Below are 26157 nucleotides of genomic sequence, written 5' to 3'. Positions count from 1 at the left end.
GAGTCTTCTCAATGAATGAGTTGCCCGATATATGTCCTACGGTGGATGCATGGCATAAAAATAAAAGCATTGGTGAAGCTTATGTTGATGGTGGTGCACAGGTATGTGTTATTACCTCATCTTGTGTGACAAGGCTGGACTCAACATTGTGAAGAATTCAGGTTTTCGTATCAAGCTTGCCAACCAATCAAGAGTGAAGTGTTTGGGCATCGTGAAGGACTTGGAGGTGGAGGTATTTGATGTGAAGACTCTTGTGAATTGTCATGTCATGCCCGCAAGTGTTGGTGCCTTTCCTCTTATACTTGGAAGACCATGGCTACAAGCAACCAAAGCCATACAGGATTGGGGATGTGGTACACTCACTCTCTACAATCGAAGGGGTGATAAGAAGAAGTTTGATATGGTGAATAGGTTACCTTTGGATGCTGATTTTGATGAGCATGTTGATGATGAAGAGTCCTCAAGTGATGAGGAAGAGACAAGTAATGGAGATAGTGATGTGAGTGATAGTAATGTAGACCTTTCATCCTTGTTTCTTGAAGAGGTAGAGCAAGAGAACCATAAGCAAGTCTTCCTCATGGAGAATGAAGACACCTCAGGTCCTTATGAGCAAATTGAGGAGCTGATGCAACCCAAGGTTCAACCTAAGGTGAAGCAAGAGATCATTGAAGGCATGCTATGTACCGACTTGACTAGTCATGAACGAGGTGAGTATCTACACATGCTAGAGCAGTTTCCTAACTTGTTTATCACCTCTTATGAAGAGATTAGAGGTTTCAAGGGAGAGGACATACACATAAGCCTTAAGGAAGGAGTTCATCTTGTGCGTCAAAAGCTGAGGAGGATGGCACAAGTGCAACAAGATGCCTTGAAGGAAGAGGTGGACAAGCTTCTCAAAGCAGGTTTTATCTACCCCGTGAGTACTACAAATTGGGTAAGCCTCGTTGTTGTTACACCCAAGAAGGATGGAAAATGGAGGATTTGTGTAGATCTCAAACCCTTAAATGCAGCCATGAAGAGAGATCCATACCCTCTTCCTTTCATAGATGAGATCTTGGATTCAGGGCAGGGCATGAGAGGTATAGTGTATGTGGGTTCTCAGGTTATTTTCAGCTTTCCTTGGCTCTTGAAGATCAAAAGAAGACCACTTTTATCACACCATGGGCATGCTTTTGTTATAGGGTTCTTCCTTTTGGTCTCATGAATGGTTGTGCATGGTATCAATGAGGTGTTTTCTCCCTATCTTGGCAAGTTTATGAAGAACCTCATCGATGACTTTTGTGTATATAGCTCAAGGTTGGATCATTGTTCAAAGCTAGAGATGGCCTTCAAGAGGTATGATGATAGTGGAGGACAACTCAATCCAAAGAAGTGTCATTTGGCTCAACCAAGGGTGAAGTTCTTGGGACATATGGTGTCAGAGAATGGGATTGAAGAGGATCCTGACAAGGTCAAAGCTTTGATACTCTTACCATCACCTAAAGATACTAAGCAATTGACCACCTTCATTCAAAAGGTAAAATACATGTCAAGATTCATATCTTTATCTTCTCAACTTCTTTATCCTCTTCAACAAGCAGCCAAGCTAGATCCATTGGATTGGACCGATGCATGTGAGGAGGGATTTCAACACATCAAGGAGGTATTGGGTTCTTTGCCGGCCATGCAAGCTCCAAATTGGGATGAAGAGTTTTATGTTAATCCATCCGTGGGTGAAGATGCTATCGGAGCCATGCTTCTTCAAAGAGGTAAAGACTCCAAGTATATGAGGCCTATTTATGGTGCAAGCAGGCTGAAGTTGGAGATAGAAAGGGGTTATACGGATGTGGAGCTCATTATGGTGAGTGTAGTGTATGCTTGTAGAAGATTCAGGAACTACCTTCTCCCTAAACCTTTTACTTTTCTTACAAGCTACACTCTTCTACCGCAATTGGTGAATAGCCCATCCTTGTCAAAGAGGTTGAGGCTTGGGGTGTGGCAAAGTATGTTACGCTTTCTTTTTGTCAAATCTCGAAGCATTGTACATAGTGTCTATGTGTACATAGGTGAGTCAAGCAAGCAAGGGGGTACTTCCAAGTGATCATTAGTGTGTTTTTAGTATCCACATGTATATTCACATGATTGTGTTTGCCATAACGACAGGTGTCTCCTTCCCTACGTGGTGATCTCTTGGGTGGGCGACGGCTTGTAAAATCCAAGGAGGTCTTCTTTCCTTGGGGATGGTGGTTCTTGAAAAGTGATTTGCAGAGGTTTTGGTGTTCTTGATTGGTGGGTTTAGCACTTTTGGGAGACATTGCTATAGAGGTGCCCCTGCTTTTGTTTCTCCAACACCGCCAGGTCCCTTGGCGATTGGCTTGCACACATACAGCTTCCCCTGGAGGCTTGGCATGGATCAAGGGTAGAGACAGACTTAGCCTCGACATCGACTTTGCTATTCCTCAGGAGTGGCTGACACCTATCCCAGACCCCCCCCCACAGTGGCCAGGCATGTTTACTAAGCATGATATTCTCTTGGCAATCCATGGCGCGGATGAAGGCTATGGTTTGCTCATTTTTTCTATTGGTCCCCATGGCAGATTAGAGAGATCATAGCACTCTTTGGAGGATTTCAATGGCTGCACCTTATAGAGGGTGAGGGTGATCGGATTTCAAGCACATGAGTGGCACATAGACCCCAAACCGGCCAAGGTGGCCAGGGAGAAAGACTGGCGGTTATGGGAGAGCTGGCCCCTCACGCACCTCCAGTGGGTTCTAGGGGAGTCGACTTCGCGTGATCCTGCATATCAAAAGGAGACTCTGGATACCCCCTTTTTCGCATATACAGCAAGGCTAGGCCGCAGGATTCAGATGCCGGAGGTTGATGGTGTTTGAGAATGCACAGGCGGAAGTAAAAAATGAACAAGAGAGAGTAGAGAGAGCTTGTGGACAAAATCACCTTTTATAATAGCATGAAGGCTTTACAATGGTAATAAGCCAAAAAGTGTTGAAGAACTTGTGCAAGGAATGGATTGGTTGTTGAAGTGAGCAATGGGGAGGACTCCTTATATAGTGAGTATATGGCCTGGCCGACTACTCTAAAACAGGCCGACAGGTCCACGACTAACTAAACAAGAAAAAGTACATAAAATCCCCAAAAATAGGGTTTGCCCAGATACACAGAGATGCACCAAATTCTAACACTCCCTCTGCAGCTCAGTGTGTGCAAGAGTCGAAAGAAGATAAGTTGATGAAAATGCAACCATGGACCCTCCAACACCGCGACTACTGGAATCACCTCGGAGAGAGCACCCGCCAACTTGTTTCCTCGAAACAAAATGCCACCACGAACGGCAAGGAACTTTGCTTGGCTACGAATTCCCACACAAGTGTGCGGTGAACTCCAAGAATAGATGATGAGCTGCTGGACACACCACACCCATAATCCCCAACAATGGACGGTGAACACATCACATCCCAAAAGCCTCAAAAAATGAACTCGAAACAGATCTAGTTCATAATCTCTGCTACACAAAAGATAACCATGTCCTGCAAGATGTCTAATGCTTGGAACTCCAAATCACGGTCCCCATGCACTAGTAAGTGGAGTTGCAATCAGCCCCCTCTCCTGCCCACAAGCCTCCTCTAGCTGTAAGCACATGGGGGGAGCTGCATGTGTACTAGAGAAGTACACCATCTCGGTCCTCCTGAGCCAGAAGCGCCCTGGGAGCCCTAGAAGTGGTGCTAGAAGAATCTGTATCACTGTCGTGTGTCATGTCTTTGCCCTTTCTCTGAGATGAGGCCTTGCCCTTGGTCTTGTCCTTCTTCTTGGACAAACAATCCTTGGACAAATGTCCTTTCTTCCCGCAAGAGAAGCAGCGACTCCGACCTTTCTTCTAAACTGAGAAAAGTGTCTAGTCAGAACTATTGACAGACACCTTCAACTTAACCTGTGAGACGAGGACGGACTCTTCCTCCAACAGTAGGAAGCCAAGATCATCAAAATCCAACTGAGTGGATGTGACCTGGCACCGCAAAGATCGAGAAATCACATCATAGTCCGGGGGAAGCTTGGTGAGGATAAGTGCAGCCAGTTGAGCAGAGGACAAAGCAACACCCATAGCCACTAACTGGTCATGGATAACCTTGGCCTTCATGAGGAACGACTCCATGAAACTACCTGCAGGGAATAACAAACTGTAGAGTTGCCCTTGCAAGGTAACTGCCCTCATCGACGAATCTCGGGCAAAGAGATCCTCCAATTTAGACCATACCTGATGAGCACTGGTGAGAGTTTGCACAGCCGGTGAGACCACCTTTGTGATGATCTGCACAAGCACTGAATGCGTCTTCGAATCCCGATTCTCCCAGTCTTGTAATTCTGCAACGAATTCATCCTCTTGATCCTGAGTCCACCTCCTAGAGTTTTGAGGACGCTCGGGCTTCCTCTCAGTGCCCTAAACAATATCCCACAAACCCTTGTGGATGAACCAAATCCGCATTTGAAGCTTCCAATGGGCATAGTTGGTTGCTTTCAACTTGTCATCCTTGTTCATACAGGGGGGAGCCATATCCACAGCAACAAGAAACACAAAACTTAGCTCTCCAAGACTCCTCTCCAAGACTCCTCTCAAGTGCTTTCCAACGAAGAGAGGCTCTAGAACCAATCAGCCCCCTCTCAAACCTGAGAGAGACAGAAGCTAGACAGCAGCAAAACAATCCAAGAAACCACCGGGAACCTCCTATCGGAAGGGCAAGGACTCGTGAAGGAGGAAGAAGATGTACAACCACTTGTTTGGCAACACCACATGCAAGAAGCTTACCACAACTGATGTTGAAACAGAAAACGCAGCCAATAACTCCACAACCTGCTTTTGAAGAGCAAAACGCAGCCTATAGGGCTGGCCAACAGCAGCAAGACGGCTGGCTGGACCAAAAAAATGCAGCAAGGTAGTGAAACGCAACCACTATATATGCTGATTTGCAACCAGAGAAGCTATGGAAGCAAAACACACAGCAGAATAGAAGACAGCGAGCAATTTGCAGAAGGATGGAGTAGCCAAAACCTAAGTGAATAATACCATGCTGGAGAATGCATAGGCCGGAGCAGAAAATGAACAAGCGAGAGAGTAGAGAGAGCTTGTGGACAAAATCACCTTTTATAATAACATGAAGGCTTTACAATGGTAATAAGCCAACAAGTGTTGAAGAACTTGTGTAAGGAATGGATTGTGAGCAATCGGGAGGACTCCTTATATAGTGAGTATATGGCCTGGCCGACTGCTCTGAAACAGGCCGACAGGTCCACGACCAACTAAACAAGAAAATGTAAATAAAATCCCCAAAAATAGGCTAACAGATGGCAGCCCGGCAGCACTACATTGGCAGTCACAAGGCCTTGCACAACGTTTTCTCTTAGATTTTTTGAAGAGGCTCTGGGACAGTTTTCGGCCTCGAAAGGTCATCCTCTTTCTTTGGTTGACGGTACACAAGAGCTTGGCGGTTGGCAAGTGGCTGGCCATTGGTGGTCGACCAACAACTTGTCAGAGGTGCGGCCACCCTCAAGAGTCTCAACAACACTGTCTTTGGGATTGCGAAGGCTCAGCAAGTTTGGCAGCGGATACTCCGGATCTTCACGATGGACAAGACCTCGACCTGTACCATTACATGGGGCACTATTGCTTGGGCCACAGAGGTTGAGATCGCTAGGGCTTATGAAGAGAAAGGTGGGGGGTAGCCCTTCAGGTCTCTCACCTTTGTATTTCGGCGGTACCAATTCCAATCCCATCCACTCATCACTAGAGAACGGGCTCATGCCAGAGATGGGAGAGTTGCAGTAGCATTGCAGCCTGGCACATATGGAGAGTTAGATGCAGCCAAGCCATCGAGGGTACCCACGCTCCACATGCAAGGTCCATCAAGAGCATTTGGCTCGACATCATCCATACCCTCCGCGGTCAGTGGGAGAAGCTGCAGGGAGGCCTCTGACCGCATGTGGAAGCAACGGGAAGCTTTCTTGAGACTCTAACGGTCTGGCCCATTTCTCACCGATAGAGGTGGTGATCCCACTTGGCATTACAGACCACCTGTGTGGTTATCCCCCCTCCCCTCCTCCACTTGTATAAGATAGCCTTCTCCTCATAGAGTGGCCAACCAGAGGGGAAGTGCCATCTTTCTCCACCTTTTGATTATTTGATCCCCGCCTTCTTGTACATGGAGGGAAGTTTGTATCTAGCCCTTTGTGGTTGTACTTATCCCATCGTGGCTCAAGGTGTGTGTCGACCTTAAAAAGGTCAATGCCACCACCATAAGAGACCACTATCCTTTACCATTCTTTGAACACGTGTTGGAAAGAGTAGCGGGGCAGGGAAGGAAGCCTACAGCTTCCTAAAGAGATTCTGGGGATACACTGCAGCGCTGATCGACCCTAAAGACCAGCACAAACTAATTTTGCTACTGAATGGGGTACGTGTGCAAACAAAGTCATGCCCTTCGGATTGACCAATGCCCCCGGAACCTACCAACGCTTAATGTGTATGGCCTACAAGGAATATCTCTGGAAATTCCTAGAAGTCTTCATGGATGACCTATGCAGCATCAATTCTTCTTGGAAGGAGCACCACACATGTTTACGTAAGGTGTTAGAGTGATGCAGACTATATTGCATCTTGCTGAACTCTCTTAAATGCCAGTTCTAGGTTCGACACGGAGTGTTCCTAGGACACATCTCATCTCTAGGCAAGGAATATCAACTGACAACAGTAAGGTGAGGCTCATTCTTGAGCTACCACCACCTACCAACTTCAAAGGTGTCCAGCGCTTCATGGGACACGTCGATTATTATCGGCGATTCATTTTTACGTATGCCGATATTTTTTTCATTAACTAATACGTCGTGGCTGTTTTTTCATTAACTAATAGAAGGATCTTTTTCGCATTTAAAAAAAAGATATGGAATGGGAGAGGCCAGCCCACCTATATATAGGTAAAGGGGCTGGCCCACTGGAGCACGAAGAGCTGGCCGACTGGAGCTACAGTACCCAACCTGGGAAAAGGGGAAAAATAAGGGTGGCCAGCCCACAACCAAGGGCCATAAAAGGGAACAAATCTGGGCAAATATATGGGCAGCATAAGGGGATGAAATATGTTAACATGTGTTGTGTCTTTGTGTCACATGCACCATGCATTGAGGTGCAGTGTGACACACTCGCTCATCAATATTGCTATACTTATACATAAAATTTGGTATCTTTTCACGAATATTTGTCATACGTCGTGACCCCATTGTGAGCCCAGTCCAGGACATGTCCTGCACGAGCTACGTAGGTCAGTCTCCTAGCCTTAGATGTCAGGGTCAGCCCCTTAAACCCACTTGGAGAACAAGCATTTACATCATCTGAGGATTAGGGCATGTGAAGTCAGCCCTTTAGGTGCATATACAAAGCATATTACAGCATGTAGAACCATAGGTACATGGGCCAGCCCATGGGACCGGCAGGGCATGGGCTTATGGGCCAGCCCATTGGCCAACCCATGGGGGAGCCTCAAGACCCAGTCGGCAGCCCTTCATGACCTTAGAAACCCTATTAGCCAGGTGTGGCTGCAATCGGCCAGCATCAAGTAGTGCTACATCAGCCAGGCCTCACATTGGACAAGTGCCAGCATTTAATGCTTAAAACAGCAGGTCATGGGCATTTATAGCTGGCCGACAGTAGTTACCAGCGGCCTGTAGAACTTTATAAGAAGCCCCTTCACTTCATTGCATAAATCATCTCATAAAATTATTCTTCAGTCATAGAAATAATGCAGATATGTATGCTTGAAGACCTTGGTCTTTTGCATGCATAATTCTCAGCCAAGGACCTAGTTCTTCAGTACATAGGCAGCCCCGAAGTTCAGCAGTCAGCCTTCAGTAGTGCATCCCCCTCTGCAGATCTGGGTGCGCATAAGGCTATCCAAAGTGGCTTCAAAATGGAGTTGTCCAAGGGCCTACATCATGTACATTCATTCAGTAACCTTTTTGTACCATATTAATACAAGAAAACCTGACACCAACTATCTCTCTCTTCTTCTCACTCCTCTGTCTTAATCATGTTTAATCAGCATCTTGTTCTTAATCAAGCTTAAGGCTGTGGATCAGTACAACAAGGCTTCCATGAATGCAACATTGGTATCAGAGCATTCAGGATCAGCCACTAAGCATAGGTCCAAAGGAGGTGCACAGATCCATCAGAAGTATGTAGTCAGGGTAGCAGATGGAGTGGTTTGTGTCACACACAGGCACGTTCACTACCAAAACAGCATACATACATCAACCATTCCTAGCATATACATGATTACCATCATTGTGAAACATTACATGAGCATATACATCCTGCAAACATAAACCAACTTGCACATGACACAGCACTAGGGGCTGAAGTTGGGCCAGCCCCCCCCCTGAGGTATCTTTATTACCAACAGAAGTATTTATATGTACAACATGTGGGTGCCCGGAGAGTACACACTCATCCAGCCGACACCAGATTTATCCAACTGTGAAAACATAGGTAAACAAACACATTACCTGCAACTCCTCGGTCACCAAGAAAAGTCGAGCGGTCAACAACTGTTGCAACCCCCTCAGCCACCAACCAAGGTTGAGCGATCACCAACCGGGTAGAGTGATCACCAACCACTCCTGTACTTTGATAGAGCAGTCACCAACCCTCTAACAAAGTGCTGTCCCAAACCTGAAAAACAGTAACCAGCCATGGTTTTGGCTCATTGGCCACCCATAGGTTCCACCAGATCACATCCCCACGCCTGGTACTTGTCTAGGGACATGTTTGCTCAAGTTTCACCGCGAGAAAATTCCTGAAAACCTGTAAAAACAGCCAATAATGGCCCTTACAACAGTCGGCCAGCTCCTGTAGAGACTTTGCTCACTCCGTCCAAGCCCTATTCTCAGCAGAGAAGCCCAAAAACAGTCCCAACAGCCATGCACAAGCTTCTAGAACCAAATCGATCAGCCTGCAGCCTTGTAGATGCAGTTGGCCTGCCTTGTAGAGAGAAAAATAGCAGCCAGCTAGCCCTGGGACCCTTGTGCTTCGCATGTGTTCCACATATGTAGCTCATGCATATGAGTAAACTTGCTGTTTTTCCTGTCCAAACAGTTCCCAACAGCCCACGACTTCCAGATGAGTACTCTACGAGTTAGGGCTTGCCCACTTTGGCCCTCCCACACCCAAAATAGCAACTCGTGGAGGTTTTTGGATGTGCCCGGGTGCCCATCACTCATAATTGGCCTTGGTTCATGTGATGTGAACTCGCTTATAAAATTATAAGTGTGTCCACCCACACTTTAAGTGAATGTGAACCCTGCACCCAATAAACCTTAGTAACATGAAATAATGAATAAATTGGGTTAAGTGTGCACACTTACCACCTGCAGAACACATAAGGAAACCATATGAGTCCCAAACAGGTGTGCACATGCGTATCCACGGGTTGTCCAGGCGTCCCCGGTGCCCGTGGACATTCACAGGCAAAATACCAAGCAATGTCCAAGCAAAAACAAGTCATCCATGCATGTGCAACTCACATACATATGCCGGTGCACAAACATAGTGGATGAAACCTCCCAACTTACATCTTGTACATCCAATTAGCCCGTTCACAGGCGCCGTCCACACAAGACCAAAAAGTACTCACCAGGGTAACCACCCTTCCATGAGTCCAAAGTCACTCACCAAGGTTACCACCCTTCCATGAGTTCATAAATCATGCCAGCAACTCACACCAGGATAACAATCCTTCCATGGAGCCCTTCCACATGTATTCAATTATGACATCATTCCAGACGTCTACCAGAGAAGTGGTGACAGTCTGCAAAACAAGCGAAGCTAGAGGAAAGCATTTCCTAAGGATATGTAACCAAAACCAATACATCATTAAGCTCTCAGACCAATTCCAAAGGCCTAGCAACAGGCATGATCAGTTCTTCTGGAGTTGCGATAGTCGTATGCTAGCTGAGCACCGCTGTGATTGTAGTGAGGGGGGGGAGGGGGTGAGTACGCAACTTTTGAACAGCCAGGTGTCAGTGGGCGACCACTTGTGTGAAAGTGATGGTGGTCAAGATAGTGTGGCACAAGGCTGTGCAGCCACCTGTGTGAAGGTGATTGTCAAGATAGTCTCGTGCAAGGCCAGGCAAGAGCACAAGGTTGGGCAGGCCTTGGGCAGGTTGTCAGGTAGCAGCCAGGGGTTTGAGCAGCCTAGGGACGAGTCTGGCACCTGGTTGGGCACAATTGTACACAACGCCAACCTGCCCCCTTTTCCCCTATATAAAAGGCATTTGAAGTGGGTCATATCCACCCATCTCACAAGTTCTAGAGCTTACCTATCCGAGCACAAGGAACAAGCGATTGAGAGTAGCTAGAAAAGATCTGCAGCAGGCAACGTTGGGCTGTGCACTAGTATCTACTTGCAGTGTTGGGCTGAGATCAGGTCATCTACACTAACATTCAGTGCAACATTCAGTCTTTGTGAGTGTGCTTGCATTTGTGATTCCAGCACTCTCTTCTCTCTCTAATTAATAACTCTTGCAACAAAGCACAAGTTGTGACACCTTGCCTACATCCAAAGGAGTGAAATATCCTCCTCCAAAAAGTTTTGCCACTTCATCCTCGGAATCGTCAAACACTTTCTCTGAAGCACGGGCCCTTGTAGATTCCAGATTCAGAATACTAGGTGCTTGAGGTGCCCGCTCCATCCTGTCGAGACGGGCAGATATAGCCTCCATTTTAGCCACCTGCGTGACACCTTGCCTACATCCAAAGGAGTGAAAAATCCTCCTCCAAAAAGTTTTGCCACTTCGTCCTCGGAATCGTCCAACACTTGCTCTGAACTTTGAAGGACGGGCCCTTGTAGATTCCAGATTTGGAATACTAAGTGCTAGAGGTGCCCGCTCCATCCTGTCGAGACGGGCACATATAGCCTCCATTTTAGCCACCTGCGTGTCCATGGATGCCTTCATGCTAAGAAGCAAATCAATGAGTTGTAGTGATCAAGGACCATGTGAGGGATTTCAACCCAGCGCGATGACGTAAGGGTTTGGTGGGGCAAGGAAACACAATATACACCAATTAAGCCAGGTGCAACGAACAAAACCCACACAGTTAGTGCGCACGGGTGCCAAAAAAAAAAAAGGTTCCATAGGCTCTGATACCAAATGTAGACCACTCGTACATATGTGCAAGAGTTTTCCAAAGATAGAAAGAAGAGTGCTGCATGCAGTACACAAGGGAGTCCTAAACTACTACTCTATATTACATACAAGAAAGAAGTAATACAGCTGATAGTACAAGATGTGGTTGAGAATGAAGTGACAACCCTGTGACCTATTGTACACTCCTAGCTAAGCACTTCACCTATAGAGAAACGCTCCGTGAAGTCCAACACTAAGGAAAGCAAATGAATATGACAATTTGGCTACCCATACATATATATATATATATATGGACCAATGCTCCTAGTCGACCAATAGTTTCGATGTCGGCCACGAGCCTGTTTGTATCAAGGGAGCGGAGGTGCTACCCCCCTCTTGAGCATCAGGCAATGCTCTAGACCCATGCTCTGCTGAACCTGAATAAGCCGTAACAAGAGTCGGCTCCAACTCAAAGGCATCGAGATAAAGCTGCAAAACCTGAGGTGAATCTGAAACTCACGGCGGTGCCCGGGGGACTAGGGCTTTTGACACACTTGTTGATACCATCAATGCATATTAAAACATTTAAACATGGCCACAGCCTTAACACATATCCATCATCACTTTGCATAAAACATAAAGCTGGACAAAACATCCACAAATGCTGAAAATGAAGCTTGCACATGTGACACCACGTAGACGCCGGAATGGGCCGACCCCCCCCTTCCCCCTTGGAGTATTTTATTACCCAAGGAGAATAATATCATGTACAAGCTTTGAGGGCCTTACTCTCCCCATGGGAGATGCCGGATTATCCATATACAAATGCCATAACACAACCCCACACGAGGCTACCAAGCCGGAACATAGGCTGTAGAAATGCCAAGCCAACAATATAATCCATATACCTCCGTGTGGGTACTGATTCTTCCCCAAAAACCACGGGTCTTCATGCAATAGAGCTGGTACAACAAGTACAACTCTCCATTCAGCCGGTACAACAAGTACAATGGCTGTACAGCTAGTACAGTGGCTGGACCATACAGCAGGTATAGTGGCTGGTATAGCTGTACGGTGGCTGGTACAGCAAGTACAGGTACAAATGCTAGTACATGTACAATGACTAGTACAACAAGTACAATGACTGGTACAACAAGTACAGAAGCTGGTACATCCGGTACAATGGGTGATGCAACAAGTACAATAAGTACAAGGATTGGTACAGCCAGTACAATGGATGGTACAAAAGGTACAAAGACTGGTACAACAAGTACAATGGCTAGAAATCATAATAAATGATTAAATACCCTTGCTTTCAGTATTTTTTCGCGATGGAAGCCTCCAAAACAATCCCCAACAGCCGGTATTCTTCATGGGCAGCCTTCAAGAGAGAGAGAGAAAGAGAGTAGTCATCATTAGGGCACCCTGTAACGGTGGTAGAGGCTAGTGTGCAGCAAGAGAGCCTCACTTAATGAAGAGAGAGGGCTCCAATTTATAGATTTGGGCCTCCCATGAGCTAAAATGGCAAGAGAAGGCTACAATGACAAGTAGAGAGCCACACAATAGTTGAAGTGACAAGTGTGAGGCCACTTGTCTCACTTTGATCCACTTTCTAACAAGTGTCCAGCCACTTGTCTCACTTTGGTCCACTTTCTTGCCACATGTCCCAATCTAAGAGATGGGTCCTTCCATAAACTTTATCTCTAAAAATATCCCAACTGGTAGACATTCTGTCAAAGGCACTTTGCCAACTCTCGGTATCTGCTCAATTCTAGATGTAATGACGCGAACAGAATTTCCATCGGAGTCGGGCCAAAAATAGCAACTCTCCTAAATTTTAGGAGTGTGGTCCTTTGTATTCTAGGATAATCCCCCATTCCCAAAGCTTGTACTTTCCAAATATTTAGACATCTTGGAGTCCACCATACCCCTTTCATATTGGGAAATGTCCAGGCTGGTGACAGAATCTGTTAAGTCACCTTCCTCCATTCACTTCGCATCCATCGGTGAATAGTTCTTGAACTTCACAAGATAGCGACGGGAAACTTTACCTCGTACCTTTCTTTCCTTATGTGCCAGTATCTGCTCTGGAATAAGAACCTCATCAAGTTCCTCAACTTCCGGCTGAGCCTCATCTAATACATCCTCAAGCACATCCCCACGGAAAGGTCTAAGTAGACTCACATGAAATGCATTGTGAATCCTCCAGTGATCTGGTAGCTTCAAACGATAGGCCACCTCACCAATCTTTTCCAATTCCTGAAAAGGTCCATAATAGTGCATGCTCAACTTAGGGGATAAGCACTCTTTACCCTTCATCTTTTTGAGCCTAGCTTTCTCAAATCGCAAAAGAACCCAATCACCCAGTGCAATCTCTAATGCACGTCTGTGACGATTTGCTACTTTCTTTTGCTTTTGCTGAGTTTTCTGGAGTGCCAACTTAACTCTCCGATAAGCTTCATCCATGTTCTCCACATACTGATCAGCCTCAAAGATCTTATCCTTTGTGTGCAAAATAGGTGGTACCTTCTTCCCTCCTTCCACAATCTCAAAAGGCGCCTTGCCGATCGAGGTATGGACGGTGTTGTTATAAGCAAACTCCACCAAAGGAAGATACTTTTCCCATTGTTGCTTGTGCTCTGACACATAACACTTAAGAAGATCTAACACTGTAGAATGAGCCTCTTTCGATTGACCAGTTGTTTGTGGATGAAACGATGATGAAAACTTGAGAGTTGTACCCATGTTGTCAAACAACCCTCTCCAAAATAAACTCGTCATCCGTGGATCACGGTCACTAATGATAGATGAAGGCAAGCCATGATACTTGAAGACGTTCGCCATGAACAACTTCACCATATGATCAACTTTGATCGTCTTACGCACGGGAATGAAATGAGCATGCTTACTAAACCTGCATATGATAGTCCAAATGCCATCATTCCCCGTTTGTGTCCTCGGAAGATCAAATATAAAATCCATGGCAATGCTCTCCCATGGTCTATCTAGAATAGGTAAAGGTTGAAGTAACCCTGGTGTCTTTTGACGGTCAAACTTCACCTTCTGACATACGATGCATTGTCTAACAAAAGCATCAACATCTCTTCTCAAGGTCGGCCAATAAAAGAAAGTCTCAACTACCTTTACCATGGCGTCAATACCTCTATGACCTGCATACAGTGACAGAATTATTTCCATAGATGAGTTACCTTATACGTGCGCAGCTTGTGAGTGCTGCTTTTGTGATCATAACCTTGAGTCGTAACTGCCTGGTAACACACAGTTTACCATGCATCGACAAAAAGCCATCCCTGAGAGTATAATGATCATATGCTGCTGACCCTCAGACATCTGATCATAGAGCCTTCCAAAATCCTCATCTTGGGCATACTGCTCTTTCATCTCATCAAGCTCATGATGATAAGCAAGTGAAACTGCAGAGACCTGTGGCTTGCGTGACAAAGCATCTGCCACAACATTCTTTTTGCCTTCCACATGTACAATCTAAAAGTGGAACATAGACAAAAAGTTGGCCCATCTCATATGCTTCTCAGAAAGTTTAGTTTGCGTGAGGAAATAACACAAGGTGTCTGATGATCTGTCTGCACAGTGAAATCAGCCCCAAGCAAATAGTGTTTCCATGTAGAAAGAGCATGAATTACAATCAACATCTCTTTCTCATAAACCTGTAAATGCTTCTCGGCAGTCTGTAGTATGTGACTCTCATAGGCTATCACATGTCCTTCCTGCATGAGAACTACCCCAATGCTGTTCCCACATGCATCGCACTGGACAACAAAAGCCTTTCGGAGATCCAGTAATACCAATACGGGATCCGAAGTAAGTTTTTCTTTAAGCTTTTTGAAGGCTGCAATTTCCCGATCAGCCCATCAAAACGGAGTTGCCTTCTTAGTTAAAGCATGAAGGGGCGAAGCAATCTCAACAAAATACCGTATGTACCGCCTGTAATAGGAACACAATCCCAAAAAGCTGCGTACATCATGCACGGTCCTCAAATCTGGCCACTTGAGAATTGCTTCCACTTTCGAAGGATCCATACAGACTCCATGTTTAGACACGATATGTCCCAAGAAGTGTATCTCTTCTAAGAAGAACTCACTCTTCTTGCTATTAACAATGAACAACCTATGCTTCCGGAGTTCTTCAAACACAATGGCCAAATGCTTCCTATGCTCCTCCTCTGTGCGTGAATGTACAATCATATCATCAAAGAATGTGCCCACAAACGCTCTCTGAGGCCGGAAAATCCTGTCCATCATCCTGTTAAATGTGGCAAGAGCATTTGTCAAACCAAAGGGCATAACCAAGAACTCATATAGCCCAAAAGTGGTCTGAAATGGTGTCTTATGCACATCCTCGGGTCTAATGCGTATCTGATGATACCCGCTTTTCAAGTCTATCCGACTAAAGACTGTGGAGCCCTGTAAGCGGTCCAATATGTCATCGATCCTCGGAATAGGGAATCGATTCTTGATGGTGTTCTTGTTTAGCGCCCTGTAATCTATACACATGCACCAAGAACCATCTTTCTTTTGTACTAAGAGCACAGGTGAGCAAAAGGGTGATGAGCTAGGCTGGATCAACCCTTTTTTTAACAACTCCTGTACCTGGCTCATAATTTCCTCTTGTTGGGCTGCACTAACACGGTACGGCGGTCTATTTGGTGGGATACTCCCCGGAATTAGATCAATAGCATGATCTTCTAGCCTTTTCGGAGGAAGTTCTCCTGGTAATGACTCGGAAAAACAATCTTGGAACTCACGTAAGAAATCAGTCCTATCTTTATCTAACATAGACAAATTAGATTTAGACTCATCATCTTTTGCATCCTTTACAAAAACCAAGTACGCGGAAAGATGCTTTTTCATTACTGATGAAATGGCCGAAGCTGATACAATAGGAACAGATTCCCCTTTAAGCTTTACATCCAAAATATGTTCTTTTCCTCTATGAGTCATACGTATCCACCACCGCATGTACTCTATGGCACCATGGCATACCCAACAAAACATCACACCCATCAAGTGGCATGATAAAGAACTCCTCACTGTCCACATAACCCTGCACATGAAGCCTAAGCTTCCCAATAATAGGGTAACGGGTTCTGCATACCCAGGACAAGCCATATTAGCCTCATACAAAGGCCCCATCTCCTTTGCGCGGATCCCCAATCGGCCAGCCAAATCCAGTGAAATAAAGTTGGCTCTAGCACCTGTGTCAAAGAAAATCAAGGCAATCTGATCTCTCACTTTGCCCCATGCCCTACACAACTCAGTCTCTTCACCACCTGGCTATTCCCCAACAAGATCAGGAACTAACCCTGCAGAAGGTTTTGGTTTCTTAGACTTGGACTCCCCTTTAGTGTCAGTGTCCTTTCGGAACGTACGCTTGGGACAAATAAAAGACATATGTCCCTCCTCAGTACAGAAAAAGCACTTCCTAGCATCCATCAAAGCCCGTCTCTCCTCAGGAATTCTTTTGGGCCTTGGTAATTTCTTATACCGCTTCTCTATAGACCCTTTTGCATCACGCAAAGCATGCCCTGACTTTTCATATTTCTTGCTTGAGCTTTTACTTCCTTTAAATCCAGATGAGACTCCAGTGAGTAACGCATTTGCCGTCATAGCATTAGATTATCGTAAGAAAGTGGCTTCACAAGATTGCTACCCCCAGCATTCATGCCCATCATAGGGTCAACATTGCCAATTCCACACCTGGCATACCATACATTCCTCCCATGTTTTCAAACATACCACTATGTATACCGGGCTACATGCCCCCATACATGTTTCCTTGCATTCCGGGCTGCATGCCCCCATACATGTTTCCTTGCATTCCGGGCTGCATACCACCATACATATTCCCTTGCATACCAGGCTGAAAATTAGCTCCAAAATTCCCTGGCATACCCATGCCTCCTTGAGGGTAACCCCCAGTCATAGATTGGAACACAAAGCCACCACCAAAATAGCCTGGGCGCATAGACTCCTGCGGAATAGGTGGCTGTCCGAAAAAGGAACTCTGTGAGTTTGCACCAAAAGTGTTGCATGTTCGGAAACTGTCCAAAAGAAAGATCTTCTGGGCAGGCACCACTATTGCCCTGAGGTGGGTTCCTAGAACGTACTTTCTTCTTCTTCTTCTCAAGCTCAGAACGGGATCTCATAAATTCAACAAACTTCTCACTTTGAGTGAGCTGCATAAACACATCCATTACCCCTGCCAAACGATTTTTAAACTGAGCATCATCTTCCTCTTTACTAGGCATGTCTTCTGGCTGTGTTACATCCTCATATTGTGCATCTTCTGCAGCCTGTTCTCCTGCAAGAATATCCTCAGATTCATTTCTCTCAGGAGAGGTCTCTTGCTCTTCCTCTTCATCATAAAAATATTCATCTTCTTTGTCTGACATGTTGCTGAAATTTTCAGCAATGGCTTTCCTCGAGACAACCACGAGCTCACCCCCTTAAGAAAGTTGATGATGGATCCCGGCAATGGAACCTTGAAACCGGCTTCTGGTAGAAACCAAAGTGCGGTAGACTAGCAGTCACCTATCCAATTGTAGTCCAGACAATTATCAAATAAAACAAGAGCTAGAATGCTCCAGAACAAAACGACACCTGTTGGCCCCAAAGCTTGGCGCCCCTTTCGGTATTTCTTTATTCAATTTCAATGGAAAAGTTTAACTGAGTACAATAAAACCAGTCAAGGAAAATAAACCTACATGTCCAATCTGGCAACCCTCAAGACCTCTTAGCATAGAGGATATACATACAGATTTGTGTCCCACAAAAGCAACACACTACTGTGTCCCACAAAAGCAACACACTACTGCCTCCTCTAATCTACCAAGACAATGCAACAGGGAAGCCTTGAGCACGCATCTGGCTGTTCCATGATCATAACTTCAAACTCAGCCAAAGAATAAATCCACCATCCAACTCTGTTTCCACCCTTCGAATTGCCACACCCCTCCACTCACAAAGGGCCAGAAGAAACCACTCTAAAGCAGTCGTAAACCAGTGGAAAGAGAGAGAAAGATATTCAGCAGATTCACTGCTATCCCTCAGTCCAATCCTCCTCAAAAACACCATCTCTGAGAGTATAGAGTATGCTGTCCTGAATTTGCAGCCACCCGCCTTTGCCCTCCAGAGCTCACACAAGGGGAAGAGAAGAAGAAAGAGAGAGAGAGAAAGAAGGATTCAGCGTGTACCAACTGCCCTGCACAGTTCTGCACCAGTTGGCCTGCACAGTTCTGCACCAGTTGGCCTGCACAGCCTGTACTTGTCTGCGCCAGTTGACCTGCAGCCTGCAACAGCCTGTACCTGTCCGTACCAGTGTGTACCTACAGCCGCCTGTGTCAGTAAAACTGCAACATCCGCCTATACCTGTCCGTACCAATGTGTACCTGCAGCTGCCTGTAGCAGCAGCACCTGTACCAGCCTGTACTAGTCGCCTTGCAGTTGCTGTACTGTACGGCTTCCCTTCAGGCGACCTGTACTAGTCTCTCTCCACGCAACCAACCGACCTGTTCTCTCCACGCAGCCAACCGACTAGACTTTTCCAAAAAGCAAACGAGAGAGAGAGATGGAGAGGGAGGCGTGTACTCTAAAAGTGGAGTAGCCCCCCCTCCATAATTATCCTAGTGGCCCTTTAAAGTTTTTAAAACTTTCTAAGGGCCACCCAAGGTTATAAACCTTATAAGGTTTAATCCCTTGGTCCCCCTTCACACTTGGGGTTGTCCACACCTGTTACCTTTTTGTCCGGACACCCAAGTATGAATCGTTAAAAATTTATCTTGCTCACTGACCACCATGCCCACACCTATGCTGTTCCAATTTCACAGGGTCATGACAGCAGACGAGAGTTGGCCATCCATAAGTTTCTTTGCGTTGACATGACGTGGAGAATCCAGCCACATACTCGACCTCTAAGTGGCCTATGGATAGAAGCATGTCCACGTCAAACTCAAGAGAGTGTGCAAGTGACATCCCCTTCTACTTAACGTGGAGCACGGGTGCAGCTAACGCGCCACCGCTCCACCCCAGTTCTCGCAAGCTCGCTCTCTGCTCCACACACAGGTCTGAACTCCAATAACGTGGCTACTGGACCTGTTGTCTCCAATGATGTCTCCACGACTGCCTCCTCGGGAACTACAGGCACTGGAACTAGCCCCTTTGCCTTTGGATGCTCAGCTATTATGGTAGACACCACTACGGAATCGCTCATCTCATCTTCCTCCTCAATGGATTTGGAGAGAAAAACCTAAAGGTCGCTTACTAACTCCTCTTTGTTCTCAAAAACTGAAATGGATTATGGGATGGGTTGTTCTCCATGTGTCTGGATCACCTCCAAGCTTGGTAGTGTCTACTCCTTGGGCTCATCCTCCACAATTGGCTCCTTTCTTGGGGACTCTGTCATTGATACCACTTTCTCTCTTGAAAGCTTTCCGGCATCCTCGGACACTCGCTCTTGTTGAGCTTCATCTATGGATGGATTTACCACTGTATGTGCTACCTTTCTTGGTTGGGTTTCCCACTACTAGATACTCTCCTCATTCCCCTTTACCCTATATATGGTGCCAATATGCTCTTGTAGAGATCGATGTTGGTGGACCATGCTTTCTCCCAAGAAACCAAATAGCTCTAACATTTGCCGAAAGTCCATGTTCTGTACTTGCTACCACAAATGTACTTGAAAAAAAAAAACACACCTTTGTGGTCAAGAATTGTGCAAAGGTTTCACGCTTGCGCGATGGAGAGCGAATTGGCTCGGGCAAGGAAGCCGCTTTTATATGGATATATAAAACGCTGCTGTAACTAGCCCCTTTGTCCATGAATTGGCTTGCGTGTTGCACCCCCTTGGAAGCACCCTTCTGCTGCGTTTTGCTGTTGCATATGGCCACCTAATGTATGCTGTCCTCCAGCCTGCATAGACAGCATTTTTTTCTAAATCTCGCCGCTCTTATGTTCTCCCAAATCTAGCTATTGAGTGCCCACCATTGGACCCCATTGATGTGCCTTCTTCCACTCCTATCTGGATGTGTTTGAAGCACCAACAGGCTGCCCTGCTTGCTTGCTCTTTTTTCCCTCTACTTGGTGTGTATGGCCCTCCTTGCCGTTTGAATGAACACCCCTTGCACACACAAGCTATATGGTACCGCAATCACAAGAAACATTTCGTCGTTTCAACACATTCGTTTCATCTCTAATTTCGAAGTGACACGTGTCAAATCAAATTGGGAAAAAGTGAGAATTTAACAAAAAATGTAGAAAATCTTAACAATTGGGTGTGAAATTAAATGCGATTGAGGTTGAAAGTAAGAAATTAGGATTCATAAATTGGGGGAAAGTGAGATTTTTCAACAATTGGGTGTGAAATTAGGTGCAATCAAGGCTAAAATATGAAATTGAAATTTATAAATTGGAAGAAAGTGATAAATTGAAGAGCTAGTAGAAAACTTATAGGAAATTTTAACAAATGGATGTGAAATTACTTGAAATTGATCAAAAGTCGAATTTGGACAAAATGGTGTTTCAACCATTCAGGTTGAGAGTATGAAATTGGGATTTCCTCCATGCACTTATGAGAAAAAAATTACAGTCGTTCTACCGTCAAAACCTGACACTTTGATGCCAATGTAGCATGGGTGCTTACAGAAGAAAATTTTCATCTATTTCATATAATCACAAGAAAATTTTCATCTATTTCATTGTTTCGTCTTTACAGGTTTTTAAAGAAAACTGAGATGAAAAGTGAAGGGGAAGAGAGAGAAGAGGAGAAGAATAAGCGTTCTTTTTTTAATCAAATTTGGGCAAAATGGTGTTTCGATCGAGAGTGTTTCGTTTCATTTCGATTTGTGTTTCATAGGAACAAAACAGGTTTTCATACTATGTCTGGTGTAGAATTTGCAAAAGAAGCCTTGATGAAAAAACACAAACATGAGTGAAAACACAAATGATGATGGAGTTCTTCGTGATGGATCTCCATGCCCTTATGAGAAAAAAATTACAGTCTTTCTACCGTCAAAACCTGACACTCTGATGCCAATGTAACATGGGTGCTTACAGAAGCATGTTTATGAATTGATTGATTGCGATTAGCAAAGGCAATCACAGACTCAAACCCATGCACAAGTTGCTTCTTCTTCATGCTCAATACACAATAGAAAGAGATGACCTAGTCTAACCATGTATTACTAACATGACATATATACAATGATGAATAGAGATACACATTGGTAGCACTACTCCTAAGTTCTCAATGACTCAATGATGAGACTGACCGATCAATGACTGACTCAATGATGAGACTGACTGACTGATCAATGAATGAATATGGCTATGGCCTAGACTCCTATTTACGGTGTCTAATGTTGGTGAGTTGGCTACCAACTCTAACAACCCTAATAATAAATAATGTCCAACTAAGTGTGTTCACACAATAACCCAATAACTCTGTCCACATTGGGATGCTCATTGGGCACCTGGACAATATTACAATGATTTGGCACAACCCTTACAAACCATGAATCCGGTCACATACTCGACCTCTAAGGTGGCCAATGGATAGAAGGATGTCCAAGTCACACTCGGGAGAGTGTGCATGTGACATCAAGATTTTGGGTACCTTGGATGAGCTTTGCTTGGATCTTTTCTTTCTATGAGAGGACACTTTATATGGACGCCATGCAACTAAGGGCAGCTATGCAGTGTTGGGAGAATGTAACACACCTCACCCTAGACATGTGTGGCTAGCCTATAGGAGGCAAGTAGCAAGCGCACAGACAATCAGACAACAAGCAAGCGCACAAGCAATTGGGCAACACAAGCGCCACGTGGCATTGATGACATGGCACATCAACTGACAGCTTATATGCTGGCCGATCAATAACAATGATGCATTTCTACAAAGCGTTTCTCTTAAGAGCAAGGATTGGCCAAGAGATCGTCAACCGCGTTTGGATTGTGATTTGTCGTCTTCATTTCCTAGTCATCTTTTGTACCAGAGATTCTATTGTAACACTTCTTTCTTGCACATAATACAGATCAGTAGTTTAGGACTCGTTGCTGTGTTCGATTTCGTTGCTCTTCCTTCTATCTTTGAAAACCCTAGCACATAGGCACAAGTGTTCTACACAAGTAGTCCATACATATGAATCATTTGCTCCATTGGCTTTGGCTATGACGAATGATCTCTCTCTCTCTCTCTCTCTCTCTCTCTCTCTCTCTCTACTTAACGAAAGTGATTGTACATGATGTTTGGCGATGTAGAATTACTAGTTGATTAGTAGGATGTTGTTATGTATGTTTTCTTTTGTTTAGACCAAGACCAACATGGTCTTTCAATTATGCACTAGGTCTCAGATGCCATTTTGGCCTTCTGCAGTCGTTAATATTACTCTCTCTCTCCCCCTCGCTTGCGCTTGTTCTCTACTGTCACACGTGGTTGCTTGCCTACTCTCTCTCCCTTGCGCGCGTGAGCCCCACCTAAGCCCCACTTGACTACCACTTTCTGCTACTCGCGCGCCTAAGCCCCGCCTGAGCCCCGCCACGCTAGGCCTCATGTAGGGCACCACCAGGCCATAGCGGTTACCTCCACACTATGTCTCACCCTGTAACAAGACTGCGGTATGTTGGGAGAGCCAGGCCAACAAACGCTAGCCATCACCACAATGCCGAGGAAACTCACCCACACAAGTGCTATCGCCACACCGACCAAGCCATTGACTAGTCACAGCTCGAGCTCGTGGGAGGTGTTTCTCTTAGCAGAGATCGACAAGCTACGAGAAGAAAACGAAGCCTTGAAGAAGCAGCTCAGCACAGTTGAGGCCAAGGGGGCTACTCTCAAGGGCAAGCCTGACCCAATTCAAGAAGTTTAGGAGCAGATCCAAGAAGCCAAGGAGGAGTTCATCGACGCCACCAAAGGTATGCAACAACATGTGAACTTAGATGTTATTTCCACCATCAAGGAAGAAAAACTTCAAGTGTCGGTTGCCCTAGACATTCGGGTAGGGAGATTCCCACAGGGTTAGGACAAGCAAGACGTAAGGGAGCAAACCGAGATTGATGCAGATGACTACATCCCCGATACGGACATCTGGAAGAGGAGAATCAGCAGGGTTCTCCCCTCCATCAACATAGGCAATCCATATCTCATTACCTTGAAAGGGGGACAAGTCGTCCTATGCTATGAAACCAAGAAGGACAAGATCAAGGTTTTGTGACAATCCAAGGCACTCCAAGGCACCATGCTGTGGCTGGCAGACAAGCTTACACCTAAGCAGCTCAAAAACAAAGTGCAAAACTCGCTAAAGTTCTAGAAGCCCGCCAAGCTGGAAAGTGGGCTGTCTACCGCGAAGGAAGAGCAATAACTGAAGACTTCCGGAAGCCTTAACCCCACTAACTGGCTCTCTCCTACGTACCACAAGCATTTCATATTACACATGGTAGTTAACCCTTAGCTTTTTATTTTTATTTTCAATAATCGCACTTATGCACACTTGGGCCTAAGTGCACCCCCCGAAGTGGATTGTAATGATTGTGATGTCATGTCTTTTGGTCCCATATGCCTTCAAGGCATTCCGTGGACGTTAATACGACTTTCTCTCTCTCACACACGCACACACCCCCCACATGGTCTTTCAATTATGTATTGGATCTCAGAGGACGTTTTGGCCTTCTATAGTCATTAATCTCTCTCTCTCTCTCTCTCTCTCTCTCTCTCTCTCTCTCACACACACACACACACACATACCCCCCCTCCCCCCCAAAAAAAAGAATCTGAGAATGAACATTGCATTAATATGGCATGAAAGAAGGGACATGTTGCTTTTGCAAGATTGTTAACACTCAGAAACTCTGTTTTCTGTCAAAGCATTACATTATTCTCTATTATGTATTACATTGGCGAGAATGGCATAGATATAAGTACTGATTCTTGAACTAGTTTATTGTAAGGTTCACTAATTTCCTCCAAAAGTTATGAGATGGTCTCTATGCTGAACTAATCTCAATGTGTAAGATAAAAGTATGACCAGAATATACACAGGCCAGGTACTTTACACTAAGGAAAGATATGCAAGTTGGAGCTGATTGTTACCTCCTGCAAACAAAGCTAAGGGGTAACTGTTGGTGGATGATGCTCCTTGGGTGGCCGACTAGGCAGCTTGTAAGGTACTCTTGGAGGGGGCGAAGGGGAGAGCTCTAGTGGCAGAGTTGGTGCTGGAATCTCTCCTGAAAGAATCCTTTACAACCTCAGAGATGTTGGGTCTTGTCGTAGGCACTCGCTGGAGGCAAAGCAGTGCCAATGTGATGCACAAGCTAGCTTGTTCACGGTCATACTCTCCACGAAGACCCTCATCCATCAGATCCAGTAGCTTCCCAGACTGAGATAAAGTGCGCGCCCATGAAATGAGGTTTGCTCTCTCAAACTCTTTCATCGGTGAAGCTGTGACTTGGATCGGTCGCCTTCCTGACAAGATGACGAGCACAAGGACTCCAAAACTGTAGATGTCACTCTTCTCAGAAAGTATACCATTTCCTCCATACTCAGGGGCGACATAACACACAGTGCCTCTCATGCTTGTTGTACTACTCACATCCCTGCTGACCAGCTCACCGCTTTTGCTCAGATCCCCACTCCACTGACGATGGATTAATTCACCACTGAACTGGCGATTTAGTTCCCCGCTCCACATATCACTTGCTATAAGGGCACCCTTGATCGCCTTTCCCTGCCTCTACACAAGCTCAAGTCACCACTTCGAGCATTCCTAAGCCACTCTTTGGACCTGCTTCGGGCACCGTCTTTTGTGGACCTGTGGTCAATCCTTCTCAGTTCCCCACTGAAACTACCCAGCTCCCCACTCAATAAATCCTTCCAGTTATCTACACTCTTGTTTTTGGTCCTCTTTCTCCTTTCATTCTGATTGGTTTTATTCTTACTGTTAAGTTCAGCAAAATACTCATCCTTCCACCATTCTCTGCTTTTTCTGTGCAAAGGCTTGGCCTTCCTCCTCTCTTTTAACACTGCTTCGGTACTCAGTTCACCCAGTCTAGACCTGTGCTTCTGCTCCTTAGCTCCAAAAACTTTCTCAACTACGGGAACAATCTCATCAGCTTTGCCATTGCGGACCATCTGGCTACTTGCACGAAGTTCAGAGCCTAACCAATCCATGACATACTCTTTTCCAGCCAGTTCATTACTTTCATCCTGCCTCCACCACAAGTCATTTCCTGAGGCTTGCTTGAATGATAACTGTCTGTTGAGAGGCAGAGGCCTCAGCTCCTTTGCAAAACCCTCAGGTGCAATGACTTTGCTCCATTCAGCAGAATCAACACCATAGGCCTGATCATCTTTCTGCACATCAAAGGCAACCTTCCCATCGGCCTTCTGCCTACTTTCTTTGTCTAATGCTGGAGACATTGCAGCTTCAGCTTCATTAGGCAAGAGTTGAGCTTGCCCCAGCTGTCCTGTTGAATGATCAAAATTTGGAGAGAAAGACATCATATCTCCATTAACCACATCATCTGGTTCACGTGATGGTTCTGTAAGAGAGATATCAATGGCAACTGATGCCTCCTTTGTCAGAAGCGTCTGTTTCACAGAGGGAGAGTCTGCAGTAGCCTTGTAGGAAGACTCTGAAAGAGGGTTCCTAGTTGTTGAGCTCCTGCTCATCTCGGGAGTACCTGGCACCATGTGGTCTGGAGTTCCAAATCTGAATTTATCAGGAGCGTCAGGCAGGAACTTATCAGTGGAAGTAGACGTTCTGGCACTGTCTAGCCCAAAGTCCTTTGTTTTGAACCTTGCAAGCCCAAAGTCAGCAATCCGTGCAGAGAAATTGCTGTCAAGAAGGATGTTGCTCGGTTTGACATCTCCATGTATGATGGGAGGACTGCACTGCAGATGCAGAAACTCCAGGGCTCTGGCAGTGTCAAGGATTACCTTGAACCTCTTCTCCCAGTCTAAATGAACAG

The 26157-nt window shown here is 45.5% G+C and overlaps 1 protein-coding gene across 1 annotated transcript in view; it reads right to left on the bottom strand.

Annotated features, from left to right (window-relative positions):
- The window catches only part of LOC147620981 (putative receptor-like protein kinase At1g80870), a 70508-nt gene that overhangs the window by 42522 nt on the left and 1829 nt on the right, over positions 1 to 26157 (bottom strand). Inside the window, 3 exon segments of the mRNA XM_086825270.1 lie at positions 24281 to 24424; positions 24426 to 24892; positions 24895 to 26157. The exon segment at positions 24895 to 26157 is cut by the window's right edge and continues 1829 nt beyond it. Coding sequence (XP_086681396.1) covers positions 24296 to 24424; positions 24426 to 24892; positions 24895 to 26157 — 1859 coding nt within the window. The 3' untranslated portion in view covers positions 24281 to 24295.

Source organism: Cibotium barometz, chromosome 31 (assembly GCF_041138505.1).
Source record: "Cibotium barometz isolate CiBa-2024 chromosome 31, ASM4113850v1, whole genome shotgun sequence".
NCBI lineage: Eukaryota > Viridiplantae > Streptophyta > Polypodiopsida > Cyatheales > Cibotiaceae > Cibotium > Cibotium barometz.
The sequence above is the reverse complement of the archived record's forward strand: the minus strand, read 5'-3'. Positions and strand labels throughout refer to the sequence as shown.